The sequence below is a fragment of the Ranitomeya imitator genome, chromosome 4 (genome assembly GCF_032444005.1).
Source record: "Ranitomeya imitator isolate aRanImi1 chromosome 4, aRanImi1.pri, whole genome shotgun sequence".
Classification (NCBI taxonomy): Eukaryota; Metazoa; Chordata; class Amphibia; order Anura; family Dendrobatidae; genus Ranitomeya; species Ranitomeya imitator.
The window spans coordinates 676,683,147-676,696,434 of NC_091285.1; the positions used below are offsets into that span (position 1 = coordinate 676,683,147).

At 41.1% G+C, this 13,288-nt stretch overlaps 1 protein-coding gene across 1 annotated transcript in view; it reads left to right on the plus strand.

Moving 5' to 3' along the window:
• The window catches only part of LOC138674352 (mucin-17-like), a 122,535-nt gene extending 110,225 nt beyond the window's left edge, over window positions 1–12,310 (plus strand). The window contains exons 10-13 of the mRNA XM_069762207.1: window positions 6,048–6,209; window positions 6,595–6,719; window positions 9,326–9,408; window positions 11,863–12,310. Coding sequence (XP_069618308.1) covers window positions 6,048–6,209; window positions 6,595–6,719; window positions 9,326–9,408; window positions 11,863–11,898 — 406 coding nt within the window. The 3' untranslated portion in view covers window positions 11,899–12,310. The remainder of the gene's footprint in view (window positions 1–6,047; window positions 6,210–6,594; window positions 6,720–9,325; window positions 9,409–11,862) is intronic.
• The last annotated feature ends 978 nt before the right edge of the window (window positions 12,311–13,288 follow it).

Consider the following 13,288-nt stretch of genomic DNA (forward strand, 5'->3'; position numbering starts at 1 on the left):
TCTATGCATGCAACTAGTATTGAGACTTTTCAGATTCTGACCTCTGCTTAAGGAAGTAGAACATTTTTGACAGATGACTTTGCGCTGATCAATTGGATGTTGTTTAAAAAAATGCCAGACTGCACTCTTTCTAGCATCGGATACCTTTTCAGGCATTGCAGACTGAGCTTTAACCGGATGGCCACGCTGTCCTCCACCAGGTTTTGGCTTTGCCACGCGTTTTGGGCAAGATACGGGCCCGGCAGATGGAACCTGTGGCGATGTTGATGCCTGCTGCGGCCCCTCCTCCTCCTCTGCTTCAGAACTGCTGCCGCCTGCACCCTGTTCCCCCAATGGCTGCCAATCGGGGTCAAGAACTGGGTCATCTAATAACTCTTCTTGTACCTCCTGCGCAACTTCGTCTGTGTCACCGTGTCGTTCGGTGGTATAGCGTTCGTGATGGGGCAACATAGTCTCATCAGGGTCTGATTCTTGATCAGCACCCTGCGAGGGCAATGTTGTGGTCTGAGTCAAAGGACCAGCATAGTAGTCTGGCTGTGGCTGTGCGTCAGTGCACTCCATGTCAGATTCAATTTGTAATGGGCATGGACTGTTAACTGCTTCACTTTCTAAGCCAGGGACGGTATGTGTAAAGAGCTCCATGGAGTAACCCGTTGTGTCGCCTGCTGCATTCTTCTCTGTTGTTGTTTTTGCTGAAGAGGACAAGGAAGTGACTTGTCCCTGACCGTGAACATCCACTAACGACGCGCTGCTTTTACTTTTACCAGTTTCACGAGATGAGGCAAAAGAGCTAGAGGCTGAGTCAGCAAGATAAGCCAAAACTTGCTCTTGCTGCTCCGGCTTTAAAAGCGGTTTTCCTAATCCCAGAAAAGGGAGCGTTCGAGGCCTTGTGTAGCCGGACGACGAACCTGGCTCCACAGCTCCAGACTTAGGTGCAATATTTTTTCCCCCACGACCACCTGATGCTCCACCACTACCACTACCCTCATTACCAGCTGACAATGAACGCCCCCGGCCACGACCTCTTCCACTAGACTTCCTCATTGTTTTAAAAACGTAACCAAACTAACGTTATTTGTTGCAGTCACACAACTTACACGGTGAGCTATAACTTCTGTATGATTTAGCTACCCCTTTACAGGTTGGTGAGACCACAGCGAAAATCAGGCCCAATGTTACACACTCTTTTTTTGGTGGCTGCAAATTAGAGAGATGCCCCACACGCAGGACTGTCACTGAAGCACAAATGTTAATATTAATGTCACACTATTATTTTTTTTTTATTTTTATTTTTTTCAGGAACACTTTAGAAACCCCCCAAAAAAAAAAAAATAGATTTTTGCAGGGAGAATTTAGAAAACAAATGTAACAAACTATATGCTTTCTATGGGCCACTGAGTGAGAGATGACGCACACAGGAATCAGGAGTGGCACACAAGCCCAGAGGCCAATATTTTTCTACCAATGATTGATGGAGTTATTTTCTCTGGTAGATTTTGGAACCCAAATCAAGGAAAAAAAATGTAGGCTTTCTATGGACCACAATTGGAGAGAGAGAGAGAGAGAGATGGCACACCCAGGAGTCAAGACTGGCACACAAGCAGAAAGGCCAATATTAATCTCCCACTGTTTTTTTTGGTTGTTTTTTTTTTTTTTTTTTTCAGGGAGACTTTAGAAAAAAAAATAATAAAAAAAATATGATTTTATCAGGAAGAATTTAGAAACCAAATAAAATAAAATGATTTTTTCAGGGAGAATTTAGAAAACAAATAAAACCAAAAATAGGCGTTCTATGGCCCACTGACTGAGAGATGACGCACCCAGGAGTCAAGACTGGCACACAAGCAGAAAGGCCAATATTAATCTCCCACTGTTTTTTTTGGTTGTTTTTTTTTTTTTTTTTTCAGGGAGACTTTAGAAAAAAAAATAATAAAAAAAATATGATTTTATCAGGAAGAATTTAGAAACCAAATAAAATAAAATGATTTTTTCAGGGAGAATTTATAAAACAAATAAAACCAAAAATAGGCGTTCTATGGCCCACTGACTGAGAGATGACGCACCCAGGAGTCAAGACTGGCACACAAGCAGAAAGGCCAATATTAATCTCCCACTGTTTTTTTTGGTTGTTTTTTTTTTTTTTTTTTTCAGGGAGACTTTAGAAAAAAAAATAATAAAAAAAATATGATTTTATCAGGAAGAATTTAGAAACCAAATAAAATAAAATGATTTTTTCAGGGAGAATTTAGAAAACAAATAAAACCAAAAATAGGCGTTCTATGGCCCACTGACTGAGAGATGACGCACCCAGGAGTCAAGACTGGCACACAAGCAGAAAGGCCAATATTAATCTCCCACTGTTTTTTTTGGTTGTTTTTTTTTTTTTTTTTTCAGGGAGACTTTAGAAAAAAAAATAATAAAAAAAATATGATTTTATCAGGAAGAATTTAGAAACCAAATAAAATAAAATGATTTTTTCAGGGAGAATTTAGAAAACAAATAAAACCAAAAATAGGCGTTCTATGGCCCACTGACTGAGAGATGACGCACCCAGGAGTCAAGACTGGCACACAAGCAGAAAGGCCAATATTAATCTCCCACTGTTTTTTTTTTTTTTTTTCAGGGAGACTTTAGAAAAAAAAATAATAAAAAAAATATGATTTTATCAGGAAGAATTTAGAAACCAAATAAAATAAAATGATTTTTTCAGGGAGAATTTAGAAAACAAATAAAACCAAAAATAGGCGTTCTATGGCCCACTGACTGAGAGATGACGCACCCAGGAGTCAAGACTGGCACACAAGCAGAAAGGCCAATATTAATCTCCCACTGTTTTTTTTTTTTTTTTTCAGGGAGACTTTAGAAAAAAAAATAATAAAAAAAATATGATTTTATCAGGAAGAATTTAGAAACCAAATAAAATAAAATAATTTTTTCAGGGAGAATTTAGAAAACAAATAAAACCAAAAATAGGCGTTCTATGGCCCACTGACTGAGAGATGACGCACACAGGAGTCAGGAGTGGCACACAAACCCAGAGGCCAATATTTTTCTACCAATGATTGATGTAGTTATTTTCTCTGGTAGATTTTAGAACCCAAATCAAGGAAAAAAAATATAGGCTTTCTATGGACCACAATTGGAGAGAGAGAGAGAGAGAGAGAGAGAGAGAGAGAGAGAGAGAGAGATGGCACACCCAGGAGTCAAGACTGGCACACAAGCAGAAAGGCCAATATTAATCTCCCACTGTTTTTTTGGTTGTTTTTTTTTTTTTTTTTTTTCAGGGAGACTTTAGAAATAAAAATAATAAAAAAAATATGATTTTATCAGGAAGAATTTAGAAACCAAATAAAATAAAATGATTTTTTCAGGGAGAATTTAGAAAACAAATAAAACCAAAAATATGCGTTCTATGGCCCACTGACTGAGAGAGAGAGAGAGATGGAACGCTTAGTACTGGCACACAAGCCCAAAGGGCAATATTAATCTCCCTTTTTTTTTCCAGGGAGAATTTCTGAAACCCAAAAAAAAAATAAAATAGGCTTTCTATGGCCCACTATTTGTGAGAGAGATGGGACGCTCAGGACTGGCACAGATGGCACGCTCAGGACTGGCACAGAAGCCCAGAGGCCAATATTAATCTCCCTTTTTTTCTGGGAGAATTTATAAAACCAAAAAAATATTTAAATAGGCTTTCTATGGCCCACTATTTGTGAGAGAGATGGCACGCTCAGGACTGGCACAGATGGCACGCTCACAACTGGCACAGAAGCCCAGAGGCCAATATTAATCTCCCTTTTTTTCTGGGAGAATTTATAAAACCAAAAAAATATTTAAATAGGCTTTCTATGGCCCACTATTTGTGAGAGAGATGGCACGCTCAGGACTGGCACAGATGGCACGCTCACAACTGGCACACAAGCCCAGAGGCCAATATTAATCTCCCTTTTTTCAGGGAAAATTTATAAAACCAAAAAAAAAATTAAATAGGCTTTCTATGGCCCACTATTTGTGAGAGAGATGGCACGCTCAGGACTGGCACAGATGGCACGCTCACAACTGGCACACAAGCCCAGAGGCCAATATTAATCTCCCTTTTTTCAGGGAAAATTTATAAAACCAAAAAAAAAATTAAATAGGCTTTCTATGGCCCACTATTTGTGAGAGAGATGGGACGCTCAGGACTGGCACAGATGGCACGCTCAGGACTGGCACAGAAGCCCAGAGGCCAATATTAATCTCCCTTTTTTTCAGGGAGAATTTATAAAACCCAAAAAAAAATAAAATAGGCTTTCTATGGCCCACTATTTGTGAGAGAGATGGCACACTCAGGACTGGCACACAAGCCCAAAGGCCAATATTAATCTCCCACTGTATTTTTATCAGGGAGAATTTATACACCCCACAAAAAAAAATACAGAAAAATGAAAAGGCTTTCTATGGCCCACTATGTGAGAGAGATGGCACACACAGGGATGGCACTCTAGCAGAAATGCCAAATTGCCAATCTTAATCTCCCACCAAAAAAAAAAAAAAAAAAAAAACAGGGAATGTCCTACAATTACTATCTCCCTGCCTGCAGTAATCTCAGCCAGGTATGGCAGGCAGCTACTATCTCCCTGCCTGCAGTAATCTCAGCCAGGTATGGCAGGCAGCAATAAGGAGTGGACTGATGCACAAATGAAATAAAAAGTGTGGACAAACAAAAAAGATAGCTGTGCAGAAAGGAAGGAACAAGAGGATTTGTGCTTTGAAAAAAGCAGTTGGTTTGCACAGCGGCGTACACACAGCAATGCAGCTATCAGGGAGCCTTCTAGGGCAGCCCAATGAGCTACAGCGCTGAGGGGAAAAAAAAAAAAAAAAAAAATTCCACTGTCCCTGCACACCGAGGGTGGTGTTGGACAGTGCAAATCGCTGCAGCACAAGCGGTTTTGTGGTTAATGGACCCTGCCTAACGCTATCCCTGCTTCTGACAAAGCGGCAGCAACCTCTCCCTAAGCTCAGATCAGCAGCAGTAAGATGGCGGTCGGCGGGAACGCCTCTTTATAGCCCCTGTGACGTCGCAGACAGCAAGCCAATCACTGCAATGCCCTTCTCTAAGATGGTGGGGACCAGGACCTATGTCATCACGCTGCCCACACTCTGCGTTTACCTTCATTGGCTGAGAAATGGCGCTTTTCGCGTCATTGAAACGCGACTTTGGCGCGAAAGTCGCGTACCGCATGGCCGACCCCGCACAGGGGTCGGATCGGGTTTCATGAAACCCCGACTTAGCCAAAAGTCGGCGACTTTTGAAAATGTTCGACCCGTTTCGCTCAACCCTAATCGCTACTTCAAATATGTCTCCCTAATCTTTTTTCAGTCCATGTATTGTCTCGGACTTCCTAATTTAACACTGATTTCAGTTATTTCATTTCCTTTAGGCTTGTGTTAATATCCTTACCCTGTGTACTGTTGTAAAAAGCTCAGGATGGGCTGAAACATTTATTTGGATCAGGAAAAATATGTATCTTTGCACAGTGGTAGCCAGTAGATAGAAAAATATTAACATTTGAGAGTCCTCAGTCGTTGATATCTTAAAACGCTAACTGGAAGGATTGTAAAAATTTGCAAGATTTCGAGACTACTCGGGTCTCTTCATCAGGCACAGATGTTGGATCAATGTGATGAGATAAAGATATGAGGTGGCTACACCTTCCATGAGTGCTGGGACTTCTCTGATTTTGCACTGTTTACTCTCCTTGTGAGCTACCACTACAGTCGAGTGCAGCTTGTCTTGGAATTCTTTAACTTTTTATGCCATTTTTAAACTAAAAAGGTTTATGTTTTACACAATGTTTCAAAAATTTACCAAAAAATCTTATGTACATAAAATCACTTCAAAGGTGAACTGGAAAGCATTTGTGACAATTTTTGTGACTTTCTTAAAAGTCATAATTGTTTAATCAGGGGAAAACATCTGGAAACATATCCATAGTTCGCTGCTGTAGTATTGTTTTTTATGTTGGGTTCTGCTTAGTAACATTACATTTTCTTTCCTTATACAGCTGTTCAGATACAAATACTTACATCTATACTGGACCCAGATGCACAGGTCCAATATTAAAAGCAGGTGTCTACGGAGGTGTTGGAGCAGCTCTTGGTATCTTGGTCCTCATAGTCGCAGTGGTGGGATTTTTCCTTTGTCGGAAGCGCAACAAAAAGGAAAAGTAAGTTGTATTTTATGATTTTTACCCTTTACAATGGCCTCAAATTTTGGATACCAAATTGGCTGGATTTATTTATTTTTTGCCTATAAAGACCAGATTTTAGTCAATTGAGAACATTAGAAAAGGTTTAGGATTAAATTCTTATGTTGCCCTAGATGGAAGATTAAAAGCTAAAGTGTCCAACCACATGAAAAGTGGCACCTGTTAATCAACTTTTTATTGGGCTTTGGTTGACCAGTTTTTGCGTCTCTTCATTTGTGTTGTGGTTTTAATTTTCCTTGATATCATTTCCAGGTAGTTCATGATAGGACTAAGAACTTCCTTAAAAAATTTTATATGATGTACCGACAGCTAGTTGATGCTCTATTTTTTTTTTTCTTTTAAGAGACACATTAATAAATGATAAAGACAAATGGTACGAGGATACTGAAGATGAGTGGAGCATTCAGAAAGGCTTCTCCAAAGAGTATGGAGATTCTAAAGACAGAGGAACAGATGGACAATATCATGGTATGACATTCATATCCTTAAAGGGAACCTGTCACCAGAAAAAATGCTATTAATCTGCAGATATGGGGTTATTAGCCTGCCTGGCGAACACTGTCGGTATAAAATGAACTTTATCCCTCACAGCAGCGTTCGGCCTCCAGTCATTGGGGCGGCACTGATGCGGGTTCAGTCACCGCTCTGTTGATAGTGAGCAGCGGCTGTATCCGTGCCCCCGGCCATGATTGATGCTGGCTCTTAATTGGGTCCAGTGGACAGTTAGGGCTTGGGGCGCAGTTACAGCCGCTCCTCTGTATTCTGAGTGATGAATGAACCCGCGCCGCCTCTGTGACTCAAATCCGAATGTTGCCCGGGGAATAAAATTAATATTCCCCAAGCAGTGCAGGCATCAGGCAGGTTAATAACGCTATTAACCTACAAATTAACCACATACCTGCAGGTTAATAGCATTTTTCCGGTGACAGGTTCCCTTTAAAAAAATTCTTTGTTTTGCACAATCTTTACTTATTAAATGGGTCACACAACAAGAAGATAACCTCCATAGGAAACACTACATTATCTAGCATCCATACTAAACAATGGGTTGTCTTTGTCATGCAATGCAGGACGGATCCCCACAGAGTGACAGACTATTTGTAACTGTAGTTTAATTTTGGGGGGCAAAAAGTTGGGATTATAAATATGAGACACTACAACTTAATTAGTTCTGTTCTCTGCAATGTATTTATTTTTTTATTAACTGTCTTCAGCTTTGTCTCCAGTCACGGTAACTTGATGGATGAACGATCTTGTGCAAGCCTAGATAGGTTGATCAAGGTCTTCTCCACCATTGCCTTGATTGTATCAAGCTATGAAGATGATGGTCTTACTCTTCAACTTGTTCTGTCTATTCTTCCAACCATAATGTCCTTCTTCACTGATTGCTCTCTTCGTATGATATGTCCAAAGTAGGCAAGTCGCTATAGAAAAGTTTATGGTTAGCAAGTAGATTCTTAATCTTTTTAAATTGTTTTTTTCTTATTACTTAATTGGTCATGTAGACATTGAAAACCTCATGATACATACGATTAATGGAGTCTATGCTAGATGCCTAAAAATGATGTGCATCAGCCATGGACTATATTAGCTTCTATTGAAAATACAAATCATGAAATATTTATGAGCTGTCACGATACGTATAGTGACCCCGTGGGGTTGGTAGCGGATGGCACAACAAACAAACAATGGGATGGAAAAGGGGGAGGAAGGCCCTATCAATAGGGAAATGAAGGAATGGCCACCTCCTGCTCAAACCTGAGCCTGTCCCTGCACTCCCCTAATGCCCTAAGTGGGTCCTTCCTCCCACCGCCATCAGGAACCTTGTCCCTCACTGACACCTAGCACTGCCCTGGCTAGTGCACTGGCTGGCAAGGAGAACTAGCCTCACCACTGCAGATAGTAACACACAGGGGTCAGTGACAAACACAAAAGGGACAAGAAGAAAACACCACACTTACCTTTCAGACAATGCATGCCAAGCTCCACACTGCAGTAAGCACAGCAACTGGACCCCAAAACACCCAAAGTGGCTGACACCAGAGAGCTGCTCCTGCTAGGCTGGTCTCAATAGAGAAACTCTATCACCAACAGTCAGCTGATGCATCAGGTGACCATGTAAAGGATGATGGGAGTGGTCACCATCACATCAGCTGACCCAACAGCACTGCAGTTATACCAGATTGCCAGCAGGGGGGGAAAACTGACATTAACTCCCGATGGTCCTGAAAGGAAAAAACTTCATTTAAAACAGAGTAGAACCAGAGCTGCCATAAACCCAAAAATGGATCGTGCTATGAGTAGTTTTTCATAAAGTAAATAATACAAATAGAAAACAAAGCACATATAAGCTAGTGTGAACAGGCATCAGAGTATACATTAAAATGATGCCATAATAATGTATGGTAAAGGATACCACGGTTTGTTGAGTTATCCCACCATTCTAGAATCATTGGAATTTTGATGCTGACTAACCAGCTGTTCACCATGGTTTGCCTAAATCTAGAGTACTTGACAAACAATGAAATGAAAGCAAACCTGTCACTCAATTCATGGTGCTCAAACCACAGGCTGCTTGAATCAGAATCTGGCTGTGAAATTGTAGCCAGTTATATTTTCTCTATATCAGTCCAGCATTTAAAAATTAAAATAGTTTGAAGAGCCTGATAGGGACCATAGGAAGAGATGTGACCAGTCCGGTACTGCCTTGAGTTCTCCCCGCCCTGCTCCAAGTGAGTGACAGGACTCTACTCATGTGCACAAAGGTTAGAGACCTGTCAATGTACTGGAGCGTTGCTGGGAGAATTCAGGATGGAGCTGGACTAGTCACACCTCTCTCCATGGTCCCTACCTACTTTTCAAACTAAGACTATTTCAAGGAAAAACATGGGCATGGTCTTTCGGAAATTAATGGGGGGTATTGCTAAGAAAGTATTTGCATGGTTCCTTTCTGGCAGTAGGTGACCTTCAGCATCATGGCTTCTGTTATACGGCGATACTAATTTGTTTAACCCTTAATATAAATTTAACAAGCTCATATATTTCATCTGTTTGGGTCTATTTTTTTTTTACAGATGTGACAAACACCACACCGGTTATGCAGCCTAATAAAGAGGCATTTAAGCCAAACCTGGAATCTGTGGATACAAACATAGAGGTATGGAGAGTAGGGTTGTCCTTAACAATAACCTCTTCCATATTCCTGATATTTTCTCCCAACGTATTTACCCTAAAAAAATTCTTACTTCATGAGAAAAATTGCGTTTTTTGTGGGTTCCCTTGCCTCTGAATGATAGTAAAAGTGGAGCTTTGGGAATTGGGGGGTAGATATTGAAATTGTGAAGTTCTAAAAGGGAACCTGTCACTTGAAAAAATGCTATTAACCTGCAGATATGGAGTTAATATGCAGGTTAATATTGTTCTGAACCTGCTCGACATTGGCACTTAGAGCCCTGCTGTGGGGAGGAATTGAACTGTATTCTTCTTGGGATGATTCGGGCTTCAATCACAGGGATTTTGCGCCAGCATAGGTTGAATCACCACTTTGTGTATAGAGAGAGGTAGATGTAACCAGGCCCCGGCACTGACTGACAGCTGGCGTTAATGCTGAGCTGCTGTCAGTCAGTGCTACAGCCACCACACTCTATACATGGAGTTGTGACTGAACCTTCACCGGTACCACCCCCGTGACTGAACAACAAATGCTATCAGGAGGAATAAAGTTCATTTCATCCCGGCAGCGGGGTCTAAGTGCTGGCACAGGGCAGGTTCAGAACACTATTAACCTGCAGATTAACTCCATATCTGCATTTTTTCATGTAACAGGTTCCCTTGAAATATTTTATGGTGAAATTATATTAGTAGTTTTGGAACCGTTAAAAAATGTTTGTGTCATCTGACGACCCTTTAAATCAAAGGCTCTGACTATCATTGTGCTCAGTTTTGATCATTTATGTCATACTTCAGTGTGTATTGTGCGAGTTTACCTGGATTTCCTTATGATGTATCTTTAGTAGCACTCCGCTTGCCGAGAGGTGGTGCATTCCTGATTGACAGGATAGACCACCGGTATCTTTGCATTACTGGCTCACTGCTACATTTAGAGAAGAAGCTTTTAAGAATTATGGTTGGATAGGCTGAAGAATGGATATTTTGGTGTCAATATGTTGAGTCAACCTCTTTAAGAATTATGGTTGGGTAGGCTGAAGAATGGATATGTTGGTGTCAATATGTTGAGACAACTAGTGTTGAGCGATACCGTCCGATACTTGAAAGTATCGGTATCGGATAGTATCGGCCGATACCCGAAAAATATCGGATATCGCCGATACCGATATCCGATACCAATACAAGTCAATGGGACATCAAGTATCGGAATGTATCCTCATGGATCCCAGGGTCTGAAGGAGAGGAAACTCTCCTTCAGGCCCTGGGATCCATATTAAAGTGTAAAATAAAGAATTAAAATAAAAAATATTGTTATATTCACCTCTCCGGCGGCCCCTGGACATCAGCGGGAGGATCCGGCGTCCGGCACGGCTTCTTTCTTCAAAATGCGCGCCTTCAGGACCTGTGGAATGACGTCCCGGCTTCTGATTGGTCGCGTGCCGCCCATGTGACCGCCACGCGACCAATCAGAAGCCGCGACGTCATTCCTCAGGTCCTAGAAGGCGCTCATTCTAGGACTTTAGCTGAGGAATGACGTCGCGGCTTCTGATTGGTCGCGTGGCGGTCACATGGGCGGCACGCGACCAATCAGAAGCCGGGACGTCATTCCACAGGTCCTGAAGGCGCGCATTTTGAAGAAAGAAGCCGTGCCGGACGCCGGATCCTCCCGCTGATGTCCAGGGGCCGCCGGAGAGGTGAATATAACAATATTTTTTATTTTAATTCTTTATTTTACACTTCCGATACCGATACCCGATATCACAAAAATATCGGATCTCGGTATCGGAATTCCGATACCGCAAGTATCGGCCGATACCCGATACTTGCGGTATCGGAATGCTCAACACTAGAGACAACCTCTTTAAGAATTATGGTTGGGTAGGCTGAAGAATGGATATTTTTGTGTGAATATGTTGAGACAATCTCTTTAAGAATTATGGTTGGGTAGGCTGAAGAATGGATATTTTGGTGTCAATATGTTGAGACAACCTCTTTAAGAATTATGGTTGGGTAGGCTGAAGAATGAATATTTAGGTATGAAAAACTGTATGGATGGAGACAGCAGCAAAAAATACTCCTGAAGAAGTTCTATATTTTAGTTCTACTCTACAATGTCTACAACTTTGGATCAGTGGAGAGAGGAGACGGCTCACATCAAACTTGATCTCCTTTGCTTTGTGTTGTGGTTCCAACAAGATACAGGAAGGTTGGAAGCGTTAGAAAAAATGTTTCTCCCAAAGCTTAAAACTAGAACTTTTTTATGATACGAGCCAATAGAGATGTTCTGCTACCTAAAAAATTGAGGTAGAACCAGGCATTTGGAGTAAACCCTCCATTGTAATAAATGGGCTGAAACTAAAATAAGAAAGATCTTGCTGTTAAAGAATTGGAAATGTAAAAGTTTAGGGATTGCTTGGACAAAATTCATCCTTTTCTTTCTCAGATAAAAATACAGAGACCAGTGGTGTCCTATACTTGACCACGACAATGGGAAGATTCACCATAAACATGGAACTGTCGTAGACATGGGTTCGGACTTTCTCTTTTACTTCATCTATAAAGAATATTTAAATATTTTTGAGACTTTGAATTAACCAATGAACCATGTAAAGGTCTTAGTGATCTGAAGGATCTGAGACAAAAGCAGACAAAAATGTCCTTCTACGTGATCAATGGAAATGTCAATGAAAAAAACGACTTAATGTTTTACGCTGATAAATATAAATTATGAGGTTGTATTTTACGGACTTGTGACTTTTTGTAAAGCTTTCGATCAATGTTTGTATCTTTCTTAGATGTCAATCTATCGTTTGATCTATACAAGTGCTTTGTTTTCATATATTTATTACCTTTCATTATCCAATATCAGATTTATCTGTTGCCTAAAACAATAAAATATTTATGATGGTGAAGAGTGTGGACTATTAGTGGATATGTGCGATACACTATAAATATATAAAGAGGTACAACAAAACCGGCAAAGTTTTACTTTCAAAACACACTTCAGGAAAGTGCCGACATTGTTTTTTTTCCCTGAAGTTTCTTTTTTGTTGTCAGTCCCAAAGTCTTTTTTGGCAGGCATTTCTTTTTTAAATGTATGGCTTCCAGGTGGCAGAAGAATGGACAGGTCTCTTCTGTTACCGGCTTTGCGGCTTTGGTGGTCTAAAGTGTTAAAAGAAGTTCTTAAACATTGATCATATGCACAGCTAGCCTGTTTTTAGGGATTTTAAAGCAGGTGCAAAGTGGAATTGGCCTGAAAAGACATGTGCACAAACCCATAGACATGGCCTGTTAGTCCTGCATCCTTTGCAGACTCAGACAAAACCTGTGAGTCCTGCTATTTTTGAACACTCATGGCCAAAGCCCCCACTCATAAAGAAAGCTTGTGAGTCCTGCTTCCCTCCCACTCTTATAGACAAAGCTTGTGAGTCCAGATCCCACCTCACTTACAGAAATCCAATAAGTCCATTCTCCTTGCCAGCACACCTGACTGGGACTGACTGGGACTGGTTCTGCTACCTTCCCTATAAGCCATCACCTTTTGCTGTACTTCAAGTCATGTTTTGCAGGATGCCCAGCATGTCTTGGTGACATTATCTCCCTAGACCTCTTGAGTCCCAGTTACAGACATAAACATTTGTGGACTGACTCGGACATGCCATTTCTCTCTTTGTCTGCCTTTCTGGTCTTGTGGCTCCAGTGTGTCCAAGTCATCTCTCCTACATGTTCCAGTAGGTGTATAAGGCCTATGTCAGGACCTAGCCATCAACATAATAGTCAATAGACCCATCGACGCACATGCTCGAATCACATTTTGCGGGGGGGTTGGGATGCAAACCCAAGTGGGAACAACGAATGTAGGAAAAAGC